Source organism: Daphnia magna, linkage group LG4 (genome assembly GCF_020631705.1).
Source record: "Daphnia magna isolate NIES linkage group LG4, ASM2063170v1.1, whole genome shotgun sequence".
NCBI classification, from domain to species: domain Eukaryota; kingdom Metazoa; phylum Arthropoda; class Branchiopoda; order Diplostraca; family Daphniidae; genus Daphnia; species Daphnia magna.
Window position 1 is genome coordinate 736754 of NC_059185.1, and position 16065 is coordinate 752818.

Sequence of the window (16065 nt, forward strand, 5' to 3'; positions counted from 1 at the left end):
TTAATCTTCTATGGCAACAAATAGCCAATGACGGAGAAAGCTGTTTTTGGGGGGCCCCAAAATAGATCGCACGGAGAAAAAATGGTACACATCGTGCGTAGGTGAAATGATTCCATCTGTAACATAAAAATACTGTCGTAAATTTGACGGAACGTTGGCCTGCATAACAGTATGTTATTGGTTATTTAGCGTGATGCGAAGCAAAATACTGCGAAAAACGGAAAGGGAGCCGAAGAGAAGACAAAACTTTCCACCGCAAAATCATTCGTCCTTGTAGACTATGCCGTATGGAAAAAATAAAAAAATTTGGGCGCATCCCCTTGTGCTCGGAATAGTCGGATATATAAGCCAGTCCACACGGCTACCAAAGACATCAGTTCCTCCAGCTCTTTCCACTATCAAACAACAATGCATCAGGTAAATTCAAGCCAACATTCGGACAACAAAATCCTTACTCTTTGCTACTAAACCAAAATTTAACTTTAAAACATTTTCAATTTTGATAACTTTACATTGTTTAAGTTGATCGCCGTCGCTATCTTCGCTGTCGCAGCTTTTGCTGCTGAACTCCCGTACCCGAATCCAAACACCGGTTATCCTGCTCCCAGTTACGACAAGGAGGTATGAAACAATACTAACTTTTAGCTATTGGATAACAACAAACTATGAATCTTAAATGTTTTTACAATTCAGCCACTGATGCCGTACAATTTCGGCTACGCTGTCAATGATGTCCCAACTTACAACAACTTCGCCCACCAAGAGACGGCTGACACCAAAGCCGTCACCGGATCTTACCGTGTCGCACTGCCCGATGGCCGCACTCAGATTGTTTCCTACAAGGCCGACGAATACGGATACGTTGCTGACGTCAAGTACGAGGGAGAAGCCAAATATCCCGAATACAGCAAACCTGCCTACCAACAAGCCTACCAACCCGCACCGGCCCCAAGCTACAAACCCTGAACAGATCCTTAAGACGTCTTTCATATCATAGTCCTTCCAAATACATCAATCCATTTTTTTTTTTATTTCCTCCTGATTATATTAAGAGTCAAAGCGAATCACGTGTAACATATGGCCTACAACATATAGTTTACGAAATCAATAATAAAAATTTAAGCTTTACCTCAGATCCCTTTCATTTACTTTTAAGAGGTAACATAAACGCAAAAAGTAAGAGTCACAATCGAAAGCCTTGTGGATTGCTCCTACGCCACAGTTTCGTGTCACGTTTTGACTTTTTTTTTTTTATTTATCCATTTTACCGCCTCTCTAAATGCTCCATAGAGATTTAACAGTAATTTGAAAGCCTGCGATTGAATTTTCAAATGGGAAATTCCGTGCAATTGAAAATTGTAACATTTTGACAAAGATCTATTGTGGTATTTTCTGATCAAGAATGACATAAGCAGAAAATAACTTCGTGCAAAATAAGTTTTTCGCTTGAATAGGTCAACTTTATGAAGTTTCAAAAAAAAAAAAAAAAAGCCTCGAACAACAATTAGGGCCCTGCCTCGAGTTACCTTACACCCGGTTTACCACCGGAAAGGACTTGTGCGACACAATAAAATGGTCCCAATCGTATTTTTTTTTTGAAATATTATTATATTTAAACTGTCGCACCAGTTCCTTTCGGTAGTACGCCGGTCTTGGGTAACCCGGGCCGAGCCCTAACAACAATCAAAATGAAATTGTTAGCCCACTGGACAAACTGGCAATACATCAAAGTATTGCAGTGGCAGAAAAGGGTTGGTTTAATCATCAAGAAAACTTGATAAATGTATAAAAGAAGGAATGAAAAAATAAGTGAAAGTAGATGGTTTTGCCATTGTTCAATTTTGAAGTATTTGGAAAACAAAATAACGACCGAAAAATTGCAACGCTTCAACGCCGTCGACTGCGTTTCGGACTGAAAACGAAGAAAAAACTTTCTTTGGACTCAACATTGCTATCTCGTTGTACACACATGTCCGCACATTGTTCCTTCATTCAGTTTTTGAAACAAAACAACCGTATCAAAATCAGAGAGCCCCTTTTTAAATTTTTTTTAAACATATATTTTGGGCCAACGTGAAAACCCATCAAGGTGAAAAACAAAGATCAAAAGGAAACTGAAAAACTTCAAATTGTTTTCTAAACAACCCAAGGGGAAAGGTACTGAAAACAATTGTTCCCAGCCTTCCCTACTGTTTCCTACATTAAGTTACCATCTCTTGATCTGTTTTGGCCATGTGCAATTTATTTTAAAAGAAAGGGAGGTCACTGATAGGATTCCAGATGATGTGTGAAGGCGTGAAAATGTGTAACGACTGGACCGGTTCTAGTACCTCATATTCTTTCTTCATGACCATGATGCCTATTTGGAAACTATTATTTAGTGTTTTTCTTGAATTCTCACTTCTGTTTACCCCCCATAACGTGTACTAATGATTTACTTCGACACAGTTACACGATCAGAGATGTGAAACTTTACTGCGACCTTGCTCAAAATTCGCACCCAAGAAACTAGGATCACACAACTACAATTTCATTCTATGATATTTGATAGTATTTCACTTACCTTATTCTATCACGAGATACTCTGCTGAGGCGAAAGTGAAAACGAGAGAAGCAGGAGAAAATTAGCAAACACAACACAAAGACCACAAACCGAGAAAAGAAGATGAAAACATACGAACAAATTACGTGGCTAACAAAACGACATTCAGAGTTTCAGACTGTGCGGGAAACCAAACGTCTTTGCCCACAAAGATGGCGTCAACATTGCCAAATTTCCACTAATCAAAATGGTTTAATTGTTTATTTATTTTAATCTATTCAAATAAGATCCCATGTTTTTAAAATTATCAACTGAAGAAAATATGCTATTGTGGAAACGATTGAAAATAATATAAGGTTATAACGGAAAATGGAAAAATATTGGCAACCACGAGTGTTTAGTGATCCACTAGAAACTCCACTAGTAATGGAAGATGTCTGCTTCATTGGTGAGAAACTGAAAATCGTCACCTTTCTGCCCAATTTGTCCTAATAAACACAATTATTAGACACTTGGACAGTAGAAATTCATTTTGTCACGGCTTCTCTCTTGTAGATTGAACGATGCATCGGTAGTTTTCGGTTAACGCAAGGTCTTTCTAAAAGACTTGCTCAAGTCTGTCGTACTTAACAGATCGTGTAGGGAGACTCATTGTTGTATTTCACTTGAGCATCCATTTTTTGTCATCTTCTTCGTACACGAATAATTCTCCGTTTATCACCCGCTTACCTTTTTATGGTAGTGAATCAACCACCAAGGTCAATCAAGTTACATGGGGTGTCACATACCACACCTATTTGTGGTCTGTTACAATGGGTGGTTAAAGAAAGTAACTGGATAAAAAGAAATTGATAATCGAGCATCGAATGACTGCGTCCTTTTCATGCATAAGATATTCAATAATCGATAATGAAATTGAAGAGTGCTGGTAATGTGTTGTCGACAAAACAAGCTTTCTTTGCCTTGGCCATGTTTACCTTAGCATGACAATGATATTATTTGTTTTATGGTTAAATATCCAACCACGTGAGCTGTCCGTAGTTTCACATTCCTACTCCCAAATGGAATGTATGGCTATGTTAACTCCCCGGCATACGGAGCAACCTTGAGGTAACAAGGGTCTGCGCTCTCCTGAACAAGCTAGTGCACTATATAAACAGACGGTGAATCTACTTGGAATCATGCAGTTGTTATTCCAACAGCAGTCTTTACACATCTCGAAAAAGAAAATGAAGGTAAAGAAGAAAACAGAAATTTACTGTTTCTAAGTGTTAAAAAAAGGTGAATAATTAAAATCTCTTTTCTCTGTCCAGGTTTTAATCGCATTGGCTGTTTTGGTCGTCGTTGCAGTGTCTGTCAATTCACAGAATTACCCCAAATATCCTAAACCAACTTACCCATCAGCAGCTTACTCACCATCGGCTTACCCTAAGCCGTCATACCCTAATCCTTCTTACGACTATGTACGTTACTTAACTTACCGTTTTTTTCCTCATAAATGAAACTAACGCAGTTTTTCTGATAGGCACCTGTTCCTTACAACTTTGCCTACGCCGTCAAAGACGATTACACCTACAACGATTTCGGTCATCAAGAAACGAGCGATGGATATGCCAAGACTGGAACCTACTACGTCCTCTTGCCCGATGGCCGCATGCAAACTGTCAACTACAAAGCTGATGAGAACGGCTACGTTGCCGATGTTTCGTACAAAGGTGAAGCCAAGTACCCCGAATACAAGCCGGCTTACACCAAGCCAGCTTATCCTAGTTACCAACCAGCGTATCCCGCGTCGTCTTATCCGTCTGCGCCAGCTTATCCAGCGTACAAGCCGGACTACCCCAAGTACAATTAAGATTTTTTAAACCAGATGAAACGGTAACATCCCCAATCTCGGAGTAGCCCATGATTTCTTATGCATACATATCACCAATAGCTCATTTCATTTAGAAAACAAAACGTGATATAACGACACATAAATACAACAATTTCCCGATAGGGATTCTACGAAAACCATTTTCTCTTGTGTACACATTGCAAACCAACGAAACTCGATAGACTCAATTTTTTTTTCGAGATTTCTCCCAATAGATGGATGGCGTGCTGATTTCGAAACTTGTCGGCACAAATGGTTTGGAGGCGTGTTTCAGATAATAATATTCTTGACGCATTTTTTTTATAACTTTGAGGGGGGTGATTTGTGTTTTGGCCAATTTTGTCTTAACGGGATTGAAATTTCAAATGATGAATGAATAACAATATGGTCTGTAATTTTAATGCAGGTGTTATCGGGGTGGGGGGGCTGGTGTCGGGTACCCTCGGGGGCCACTGCTGGGGGGTCCAATGACCGCATGCCAACTTCTCGTGTTAAATCGATTGTTCAATAAGGACTTTGTATCAAATGCCACGACAGTTGTTTTTTTGTAACACATGTTTTAGGTGACAACATGTACATCACAACAATAAGAATTTTAAATCCTTTGTATGGATTGACATATCAGCAAGCTGCAATAAGCTGATGGAATTCCTTTATGTCTCATACCAACCAAGTGTCATCGGAAATATTGTAAGCAGTGTTTAAGGTATTTAACAAAACCATAATTGTGTTAAAAAAGTAAATTAATGTAATATATGACTCTGGGCCTCTAACTTGACATTGACAAGGAATACTCCAGCGGTCTGAGTTGCTGTAATACTGTCAAGGTATAGAATAGATATTATTATTGCTATTATACCATGATACTGTATTAAGTTCATCATTATTTTAATTTGTTGATTTCCGATGTTTAGGTCATAATCAATGAATATGAGTAAAAAAAGATCACCAAATCTGAAATGGTGGAATCAGCATGATGGATTACCTTTTTCTGAAATTTGGTTAGTCTCGCAGAAAAAATGAGTGCTACAATTTGTCATGTTGAAATGAGACATTTGCTAATGTCAATAAAGGTAACATCATGCATTAGAACATCACAGTTTACCTCCCTGTAAGTGATATAACATAATCCTGGATGAAAACGATTTTGTTGGCATTTGTTTCTAACAGTTTTCATTCTGGGCTGAAGCCCACAGAACTATTTTTCCATACAGTTGGTGAACACGAAGATATGGTGGATACTGCTGTAGTAAGACTGCCAAGACTAGGTACTCTTTTGACTTTTTCGTTTAGTGACCAAAACAATTGTCTTTATAACATCTTTTTAAAGGAACATTCAACAACAACTTGTAAAGTCCTTGGAAGATCTTTGTTGCCTATGAGATCATTTGGCTTGTTTATGGAGGTGATGGTTTGGACCTACATGGAAGCCAAAGATAGCCTTGTGAATTTTCAAAGAGCTCTTCATAACACCAAAGCAGCCTTCTCTTGTGCTGACAAAGATCTGTCAGATCACATTAAATTAAAACAAGCTTTTAATACAATAATGCAGGTTGTCCAATTAAATTGCTTGGAGTTGGATTCACACAGCCTTAGGTAAATGAGCCATCTAAACCAGAATCTTTAATGGTTATCTCTGTTTTATTTTGTTACTGTAGATTATTAATAATGTTGGATTCAAAAAGGTTCTTTTAAGATACCAATTTTACTCCTAATTCATAAATATATTTCTACTTTTTTATTTTATAGGATCTTAGCTCTATCGGAAAGGAACACCTCTACCTAACCTGAAGTGTTCGTTTAACATGGATAATTGGGTGTTTATCTTTTACCATGTTTGGTAAATGAAGCTTTTCAAGTACAAGACCCTAGAAGGATTGCACAGATTAATCTTTGAAGTAAGTTCCATAAGTTTTGTGCTGTTTTTTTTTTTTTTTTTTTTCGTATTTGTCCTACATAAATTAAAGTGCATATCTGGGCTCCCTTCTTTTCTGTGGCCCCCGCCCCGTATAAGATCAAATTGCCGAGGTATTTCGCCTCGTCCGGCAACTTACCATCCAGCAACGCATCCATCAACAGAATGTATCAAAGAGGAAAGTAATTGACCAAATGCCGACTCGACGATTTCTATGCAAGATGAATGTTATAAATCCAAGAAGATCTGGTGAGCAGGATGCAACGAACTATGTCATGTCAAACCATTAGCTGAACACAATGAATACCATCAGTTCCTCAGAACGAGAGGTAATACTATTGAATACTCTATTGAATGCAAATTGATAGAAAAACGTTGATTTGTTGATCCATGTTTCGTTTCCTTTACATAGGTTAATAATTATACTGAATCAAAAGAGGCATCAAGTTAAACGAGATTTTAAAATGATAACAGTTGGAAGCGCATGTGGAAATTTCGAAGAACGCTACCTAAACGTTACCTTTAGTCGCTGATTCATCTCGAAGATAAAATAAGCTATTTTTATAAATTTAAGTGCATATCTGGGCTCCCTTCTTTTCTGTGGCCCTGTTTCCCCTTGACTTATGATAAGCCCGTAGGGGGTCATGCCCCTACTGTGATCAGCAGCAAAGGTTGTGAGTGCGCTGTCCGGAAAGGGGACGTGGGGGTCCTCAAGTTCTATGATATCATTGGAGGGCGAAGAGGCTACCCACAAATCCGAATTAACGGTTAATCGCTCACGTAAAAACTTGTCCGAAACCTTCCATCCTCTTCCGGCTTCTCTTAGCCACGCCCCGGGTAATCTCCCCGGGGATTCGAATGCAATTGAGGCAGTGTCTCGGCTTGTCTCGGTTGATGGCAAGCGGAGACACTGCCTTAAACTATTTACTGCTACTTAACAATACAAATATTTAAAAATTTTAAATTTGTGTTACTTCATTTCATGCATGTTCTTCCATTTTAATTTCATTGCAGATTTTAATTCTAGTTCTCATTTACTCTACAGGTCTGAACATGCATTGCCCTTTATGAGACTTTCTAATTTAGTACTCATTCATTCAACATGTGCTGCTTGGGGATCGAACCCACTATCTTTAGCTCATGTAGCCAATGCTCTACCACTGAGCTACAACTGTCATGAAATCTACTGCTCTTACACATTGCTGTATGTAGGTGAAGTTGTACATAAAAAGTATTTGGTTTTTTTACCGCTATTATATTCTCTGTCTTGATTCACATTTATCTTGTGATATTTCAGGATTCCTGAAGAAAGCCTTTTTTTATTTTCCACCTTTTTCTCCCCAAACATTATAAAAAATCCGTGTTGTTGAAACGCGGCCGGGTAAACATTGATGGGATGCACCACATGAAGTTCATTTGGTAAATCAAGTCATAACGATGGTGAAGGTGGACGGAGAAACTCGAAATCACTCTCCAGTTTAATAGAGCAGTGCTTCGAAAATAAAAAGCTTTCTTGATGATTCCGATTCTTAATCTCGCAAAGCACTGTCAACTTGTTCAGCACGTTGCTGTGTAGATAATTCTTCGGTTACGGGTTTAAAAAAGCTTTTTAAAAAGCTCTGCTTTTTCATAGTGTCGATTTTTTTTCAGACTAAATGTTTTGTTGTTTTTTTTATTTAAGTTTTTAGTTCAAAACTTAAACATTGATTAGGTCAACCACAATACGCACTGGGGTGTGCTCAGGAGAATAGATACAAAAATTTTGAATTATAGAAACTTGATTCAGTCCTCTTTGAAAGAAATTGTTTGGTATGGACTTCATATCACACTGGATTCTTGATCAACAAGATGATCAGATGTCAGTAGATGGGTAAAGCCGTCGTGTCCATTTGTTAGTGACGGTAAAACCATAGGAATTGTTTTGGTACTCCAAGATTCCATTACTTTGGTTAGTCTTTTAAGGAACTGTTCAACATCGACGGCCGTCATTCCAATTGTTGCTGCGGCAGTCAAATATCCCGTTGGATAGTTACTGTGGTGCGCTCCCCAGCTTCGGAATTCGTGGCCGTTGATAACCTTAATTTCAAGATTGGAGACCACACGTGTACCAGAAACACAACGAAGAAATAGTTGAGAACCCAGCTGGGTTAGCAATTTTGGATCTTTTACGGGCGGCAATGAGATTCCTTAAACGAAGAATAACCTTAGCTATAAAATTTTCTTACTTTATTTCAAGTAAAATGTGAATTACCTATGGAAATGGAGTTGCCGGGGGTATCGAGCACTCGCAGCCCGAAGCGAGAGGCAATCATAGCCAGTCCTTCTTTGAGTAACTGAAACAAATGCTTCCGTTCTCTCGCTAAAGTTTTGTACTCTTTAGATCCTAGAGAAAGAAGCGTGATAAACAAATCTACAATAGGACTAGAAGAAGCACGACCTGTAACGAAAATTAATAAGCTGACGTCATAACTAGCTGTTAAACCTAGAAATACCTGGATAGCATTGACTTATTTTATTGACAAAAGATTTGTCGAAGCCAGCAATAATGGTACCACCAACAGGCACCATGAAATTCTTATCCGTGCTTTGAACAAATGCATCGACACGACCTTTTCTAGAAACATAAAAGAAGAGCTTAACAACAGAGGACTACTAATAAAATGTGTTACGACATAAAATACTTGCAAGCTTGTTGGATGACGTGCATGCATTTAGTACTTTGTACCCCATATGCATTATTTATGACGTGGGCGACGCGATAAATTTTGCAAAAAACAGCTACTGTTTCGACGTCGTCACAAGCTCTAGGAGCAAAACAACTGGTTGTGGTCATCACACAAGCAATCAACTCTGGATTCATTTGCTTCATGATAGCTTCAATTTTTCCTGTGTCCGTTACCAACTCGTCCCCATTCAAAATGGGTTCGACGATGATTGGCTCAAAACCGGCTGTGGTGATTGATTTAAAGCAGGATTTTTGATCAATTCGAGACCATATTATATATCTAGCTTTAGGTTGTTGTTGACGTAAGCAAAGAAATATTAGGGTTAAACTCATGCCTGTGGCCAAAGGAGCCACAAAGCAAGCTTTGACGTCAGGAACTCCCAGTGTACGCAACACATCTCTGGCCAAATCATTTGTTAACTGATATAGAACACTAGAACCAGCTGCTTTTGGCTGTACTTCAGTCAAGTCTCCTGAACGACCAAGCCCATGTCCCAGATGGAAGTTGCGTTTGGCTACAAGAGAAGATGCAATCCTTGCCTCTCTTTCACCAACCCCATGATTTTTCAAAAAATTATTGCTATCTAAAGATGCCAGTTCATCTAATAGAATTTCAATATTCCGTTCACTCCATCCTTCTTCTGGCCATTTTCCCTAAATAACAAGTATCAATTATTCTATAGTGATTTTTAAAATAAATTTAGTAAAAATGTTTATACCTTCTCAAGTAGTTGATTAAACAAGAAATTTGTAGTATTCCGTGCATCTTTAGCTTGTTGAACATATGTAGATGGTAGATACTTTGCTAGCAACTTGAAACTTGTTTCATCCATTATACGTAAAAGACTTGGCGGCGTACGGTAGTATCGCAATAGAACAAAAAATGACACAGACGTCGTACACCACGTTTGAAGTTAGTTAACCGTACAGGGAACACACTGACATAGGTTCGCCGCGTGATAAATGCATGTCCAAAGGATACTTGACACGGTTACAGAATATTCATCGGAGCAATTTCCATCAATTGTCGAAATGAAATCAGCTGCACTGACTCAATCGTATCATTCCAGCATTTCTGCAAAAAACACCTAACAGTGTTGTCAGTTTTATGTTATATAAGAGGCAAACTTCCCGCCAGCCGGGCCGGGGCGGCCGGGAGCCGAGAGTCCCACTGTCCCAGCTTGAAGGCTTGAGGCTGCGAGCAGCCAGGACTCGGAGCGGCAAACATCGAGCCCGTGCTGAATCTGCTGGACTAGCTGGAGTGCTGGACTGCTGGACCCTGGTGGCGCTAAACGTAAATATAAGATAACAGAGTCGCTCACCACTAGACATCGCTGCATTTGTTGTCTGCTGTCAGTGAGAAATCGCGCGCGATGTTTTTATGAAGTTGAAAGACACACAAACATGAATTCGTACACGTTCAAAGATGTTTCAAGTAAAAGAATAATAATAGCAAGTTTTAAAACTATTGAATTTAACGCTTTATGTTTTGTTAGAGCTTTTGAAGGTAAAAGCTAAAGCCAAATCCAAAGGCGAATTGCGAGAACTTGCCAGTTGCTGCAATGTTCTCGGTGAACTATATCAACAACAGGGAAAGTATGAAGATGCAATCGCCGAACATGAGGTATAAGTCTAAAATGTATCCCAGTGAAAAGATCTGAAGTACATGTTTTCCTCCAGGAAGAGCGTAAACTATGTAAACAACTCAATGATTGCATTGGAATTGGCATTGCCCATCGTAAGATTGGTGAAGCCTTAAATGAACTTGGACAGTATGAAAATGCTTTGAAACATCAACAAAATTATCTAGGTATTCATTTTTTAAATACTGAAACTGTGTTTGTACTAATGAGATTTTTTTGTAGCCTTAGCAAAGAGTGTTGACAATAAGTTAGAAATTCAACGGGCTCTTGCCACCATTGGTAGGACACATTTCTGCCATGCTGAAGCACTGACGACTAACAACAGAGTTCTTTATGATAAAGCATTAGATAGCTCTAAATTTTCCTACCAAAAAAGCTTGGAGCTGTGTGAGAGGCAAGCTTCCATTTCAACATCATACTTTTCAATTTCTTTAAAATGATATTGTTTTGAATGTGTTAGGCTTAAAGTAGCAGTTTCAGAAAGAGACTATATGCAAATGAATTCCAGACTACTCCTTAATTTGGGCCTTGTCTGTGATCTGCAGCAGCAAGACAGTGCAGCTGTGAATTATTTTAAAAAGGTATAATTGGGTAAATGTATGTTAAACCCAAAACTATTGTATTTACTATCAAAGCTTTTCATCCACAAGGCAAGCTACATAGCTGACAAGTACAATTTCAGAGAAGATCTGCATCGATGTCATTACTCACTGGCATTGTTCTACCAAAGAAGGAAAAATTTCAGCCAATCGAAAAGAGAGGCAGAGATGGCTGAAAAAGTTGCTTTCCAGCTTAAAGATAAGGCACTCATTTGTGATGATCTTGCCTTGAAAGCGCAACTTTTCGTCATTATGGCTGATTTTGAATCTGCCCGAAGATACTTACTTAAAGCATACAGACAAAAAACTCCGGTCATCCAGGACCACGAACGAATTGAAAGTGACTTACGGTCAGGTATATTGGTTTACACGTTTAAATCGCATTAAAATTTTTTTTTGTTTTGATTATTATATATTTATTCATTATTATTTTTATTATTATTTTTTTTTTCATACACATAAATATAAATTTTTCCGGGGAGAGACAGCAATTAAGCTGTGTAAGTTGCAAGATATGTGCTGTATCCTTTCGGCAAATGAAGAGGAGAAATTGTTGAGACTGCATGAAAAAATGGGAGATCTTTGTTCTTCACTCAAAGCTTACCCCAGGGCTATTGACTTCTACCTGAAAATGTTGACTGTAAATCTTTGATTAATATTCTTTGTTTATTAAATTATATCTTTTTAGGTGTCTATCCTTAACTAAAATATATTACAAACATTTACAAATTGATAGAAAGCTCAGGAGCTTAGGTGGACAGCCAAAGACATCAATCCAATTTATGTGTCATTAAGTCAAACTTATATGGACCTAAAAGACTACAAAAATGCCATTAAATACTACAAGAAGGAACTGGAAAATTACGAAGAAAATCCAGCTGAGGTACTTTCAATAGGTCTTTTGATCGAAAGTCCTACATTTATAGACAATTGAATTTTTAATGTTTTCTTCATAGTCTTGCCGCACGCTTCTTAATATAGCGAATGCCCTGGAAGAGGATGGCGCAACCTATTACGAGCTAGAACCTTTGTACCAACAAGCGTTGGACTTAGCAGTGAAAGCTGAGAATCCACGGTTAAAAGCCACTACTTTGAATTCTTTGGCAGTCCTTCACGAAATGAATGGCTACATGGAAAAATCTCGTGAGGAACACATTCCCTAAATTTTATCGCAATGTCGTACATTTTCGATTTTTTTTAGAGGAAGCTATGGCGTCTGTAAACCAGATTTGTTCTGACCACAACATCGATCTCGATGATGAATCAGAAGCTCCTGAATCGCAAACTATTCGAAATAATCTCTTTGATTTCGAGGACGAGATTGATTTGGATGAAATCTGTGGTATGTTTCGATTAGAAGATCTCCCTCACATTTCCGATTTTCTTATTTTATAAAGTAGACGATGATAGCGATGAAGAATCGGAGTCGTTGGATAATAACAGAGGAAGAAGGAGACCAAAAAAGAACATAGAAAAGCTTAACGTGAAAGGCGAAACAGCACTCCATCGGGCTTGCATCAAACAAGATATCGATTTGGTCCGCCTTTTGTTACAACAGGTTGGATCGCTCCATTTCAGTTGAGAGAAAATTTTGAATCTAAATTTTTTTGTTGGTTAGAAACATACAGTCAATGTTCGTGATAATTGTGGATGGACTCCACTTCATGAAGCATGTAATTATGGTAATGTTGAGATAGTGCAATTACTGATTGAGAATGGAGCTATGGTGAATGACCGAGGGGGTAAGCACTGCGAAGGTGTCACCCCTTTACACGATGCCGCTTCTTGCGGTCACATCGATGTTATGGAAACATTACTACGGAATGGTGCTAATCCATTGTCACAAACTGATGCCGGAGAGTCGGTATACGAATGTTTATTGAAATGGAGACTACGAACGGGAGGTGACTTGGATTCTGCAACGCTCAAGGAATGCCTCAATATGGAACGTAAACTATCAGATTCTATGAAAAAAGGTTAGTTTTCTGCTACAATTCGAATTTCGCCAGATGACTCAAATAATTTTTCCATTCCAGCAAATCAGGTTGTTCCGTCAATGAAAGAAATCGAACATAAACATTCAAGCACTTCAGCCCTCATTCCGGAAGAGGACATTATTGGAAATGCTTTCAAAGAAGTTGATTTAACCCGTGTGGGCCCAAGCGAGCCAGAAATGGACGGCCCCCCAAAATTCAGAGAATCTAAAGATAAACGATTGGCATCTTCGGCAGCTCAGAAAGAGTACGCCGAAGCAATGAAAGTGATTGGAAGCTCGTCCTCTGCGCGGCGGTCAGTAGTAGTGAGCGGTCCGACTAAAAGGAGTCGGATACACCAGCCTGCACTAGTTTTGGAAGATGAACTAGTAGACGAATGGATCGAAAACGATCTTCCATCTCCAACGCGGAAGTCGAGCAAAAAGTCGAATTTCTCATTCCCAGTTCATAAACCGAGTAATCAATCAGACAAAGAAAAAACGCCGACATCGACTTCCTCTCGACTCAACAAGTAAAATACGTTTTTAAAGCAATACAAATTTAATCGCCTCCTAACTCGCTATTATAGGCATTCATCAAGACTAAGTCTGAGTAACAGGAGAAAATCAGGCGCCCCATCTTTAAATTTTGAAGATATCACAGTCAGTGATGACGACGTAGAGGTGGAGGTAATGCTGCCTTCTGCAAAACGGGCTAAACCCTCCCCAAGTTTTATTCATTCTAGTGATGATAGCAACGATCGTGCTTCGCCAATACTGTCAGTATCAAAACGGCTGAAAAAGCCCGTTCAACTGTCCATGTATGCCTTCGCTGAGGTAACTGAACGTTCTAGGTCGCAATACTTCAAGGCTCTAAATTCATCTCGTTGGGTAATCCGTAGGTAAATGCCCATACAGAGGACAATATTCAAGCACCCAAAAAAGCTGTTAACAAGCCGTTCAGCTCGGTTCAGCAGCAAAACCCTTCTACAAGCGTTCTGAAATTGTACGTGCGGATTCAAGACAAGGTATTGCTCATCCCAGTGGAACGGAGCAAATCTGTGCAGTGGCTTTCAGACGAGGCAGCGAGGAGATACTATAATATGACTGGTCTGAACCCCGTTTTATCGCTTCATACAATGGACGGCGCAGTATTGAATGGAGAAGATGAAATCACATTGATACTTCAAGATGGAGACAAAATTGTTGGCGAAATGGTCAAATGGGATCTGCAACCCTTACCAGAGCGATATGCCAATTTGTGTCGCCAACTTGAAGTTGGTGAGTTCCACATTTTCCATTCTGAGTTATTCTCTAAGTAAAACGAGAATTTTTATTTATTATCAGTTCGACTTGGCGAAGTCGACTCGTTGTTGACTAATGCGCAAACCGGTGGCAAATTATCGTTAAATCTACCTTTGGGTCCCTCCCTTCTTCCCGTCGTCAAAGCACTGCGATATCAGGAAAGCTTATGGGATTTGGATCTTTCTTCGTCAAAACTGGACGACCATGTTTTACAGGTACAAGCTACTCGAAAGATTATGCCTATGGAAAATTTGAAAAAAACTTGCCTCATTTGTAGAGTCTTTGTGAAGCCCTGTCTACGCTGCCTCACTTGGTGAATCTCAGCCTAAAGGGCAATTTGATAACGGCAGCCGGCCTCACTCGCCTAGCAGAGAGCTTACAAGAGGAAAACGTCACAGGATTGAAGGTATATATTTTTCCTACCTCTGTAATGCAATGGTAACTCGCTTAGTCCTTTTGTTTCAGAAGCTGCAAAGGCTTAACTTGAGCTACAACCCAATTGGAGATGGGGCTTCGTATCCACTAACCACCTGTTTTCAACACATGTCAGCGTTACGCAGTTTGCAAATGGAATCGTGCGATCTGACGGATCGTTTCCTAAGCGACCGCATTTCTCCTGTGTTAAAACGGAAAAAGCTTGAAGACCTAAGCATCGGGTTCAATGAGTTCACGTCCTCTGCCATTAAATCGTGGATGGAAGTGCTGGATTTTAACTGCTTGAAATACCTTTCATTACAAGCTCTCCCTTGTGATAGGCTGGTGAACATATTGTGCAATAGTATCCAGGCCGTCGAGAGTTGCCTACTGATTGAGATGGATTTGTCACATTGTAATTTGACGGATTCCTGCGTTGAACAACTAGTGCATATCTTCAATCATACGCTACAGCTGAAAAAACTTACCCTCAAAAACAATAACAGCCTAGGGATTGATGCGGTGGCTGACCTGCTTGATTACTGTCGGATGAAGTGGGTCCACATTGAAGAAGTAGATTTCCTTGGCTGCGCGCTGACTCGTTCAGATTCAAAAGATAACGGAAGATGCGTTGAATCACTCCGCTACTTCCTTGCATGGTCCAAAAGTTTGCATCGACTTAGTTTGTCGTTCAGTAGACATAAAAGTGACCCCACATGGATCCCGCTTCTCACTGAAGTTTGGATAGCGGGCCATGACAGCGAGGTACTCGTAAAACAACCCACAGAACATCAACTAATATTGACTACGCTCAGCTGTGCATAGCAATGTAAATATTTTTTTGGCAACAATCGAAAATCGTGCGATTAAAGTTGTCGTGTTTTTAAGTGAAATAAATTTTTTACAGCACAATTTTCACAGCTAACGATATTTACCGAAGTTCTCAAGCGAACGTACGGTAGTTGGGCATGGCGCATTTGTTGACGGAAATTACATTGATAAAACAACGAAGGATCCCTGATAAAACTTAAAACATGTACACTTAGATATACCGTCGACAACACGATACATTTT

General features: G+C 39.3%; 4 protein-coding genes and 1 long non-coding RNA gene across 8 annotated transcripts; 4 read left to right on the forward strand and 1 right to left on the reverse strand.

The window, feature by feature from the left end:
- Positions 1–306: 306 nt before the first annotated feature.
- On the forward strand, positions 307–1128 carry LOC116921519 (pro-resilin). Its single transcript, XM_032927865.2, has 3 exons — positions 307–417; positions 523–621; positions 694–1128. Exons 1-3 carry the CDS (start codon positions 409–411, stop codon positions 964–966), a joined length of 381 nt encoding a protein of 126 aa, XP_032783756.2. The 5' UTR covers positions 307–408; the 3' UTR covers positions 967–1128.
- A 2488-nt stretch (positions 1129–3616) lies between these two features.
- Positions 3617–4555, forward strand: LOC116921516 (cuticle protein 19). The gene is made up of 3 exons (XM_032927862.2): positions 3617–3777; positions 3856–4005; positions 4068–4555. Exons 1-3 carry the CDS (start codon positions 3724–3726, stop codon positions 4395–4397), a joined length of 534 nt encoding a protein of 177 aa, XP_032783753.1. The 5' UTR covers positions 3617–3723; the 3' UTR covers positions 4398–4555.
- A 324-nt stretch (positions 4556–4879) lies between these two features.
- LOC116921481 lies at positions 4880–7016 on the forward strand. 2 transcript variants are annotated; one of them, XR_004393317.2, is made up of 8 exons: positions 4880–5124; positions 5207–5245; positions 5333–5491; positions 5589–5686; positions 5749–6014; positions 6168–6316; positions 6386–6662; positions 6746–7016. It is a non-coding gene; the product is annotated as an uncharacterized LOC116921481 (long non-coding RNA). The 2 variants fall into 2 exon arrangements; XR_004393318.2 differs by having other exon boundaries at positions 6433–6662.
- Positions 7017–7989: 973 nt separating this feature from the next.
- Positions 7990–10163, reverse strand: LOC116921475 (O-phosphoseryl-tRNA(Sec) selenium transferase). 2 transcript variants are annotated; one of them, XM_032927790.2, is made up of 5 exons: positions 9778–10163; positions 9015–9712; positions 8826–8947; positions 8585–8716; positions 7990–8519 (listed from the first exon to the last, which is right to left on the reverse strand). In XM_032927790.2, exons 1-5 carry the CDS (start codon positions 9889–9891, stop codon positions 8152–8154), a joined length of 1434 nt encoding a protein of 477 aa, XP_032783681.2. In that variant the 5' UTR covers positions 9892–10163; the 3' UTR covers positions 7990–8151. The 2 variants fall into 2 exon arrangements, with proteins under 2 accessions (XP_032783681.2, XP_032783680.2); XM_032927789.2 differs by having other exon boundaries at positions 8585–8770.
- Positions 10164–10307: 144 nt separating this feature from the next.
- On the forward strand, positions 10308–15903 carry LOC116921471 (tonsoku-like protein). 2 transcript variants are annotated; one of them, XM_032927781.2, is made up of 18 exons: positions 10308–10493; positions 10555–10682; positions 10739–10868; positions 10924–11095; positions 11162–11282; positions 11352–11655; positions 11789–11940; positions 12037–12183; positions 12257–12443; positions 12502–12642; positions 12698–12858; positions 12919–13276; positions 13337–13805; positions 13863–14109; positions 14175–14553; positions 14620–14792; positions 14855–14983; positions 15043–15903. In XM_032927781.2, exons 1-18 carry the CDS (start codon positions 10463–10465, stop codon positions 15814–15816), a joined length of 4203 nt encoding a protein of 1400 aa, XP_032783672.2. In that variant the 5' UTR covers positions 10308–10462; the 3' UTR covers positions 15817–15903. The 2 variants fall into 2 exon arrangements, with proteins under 2 accessions (XP_032783672.2, XP_032783673.2); XM_032927782.2 differs by having other exon boundaries at positions 12701–12858.
- The last annotated feature ends 162 nt before the right edge of the window (positions 15904–16065 follow it).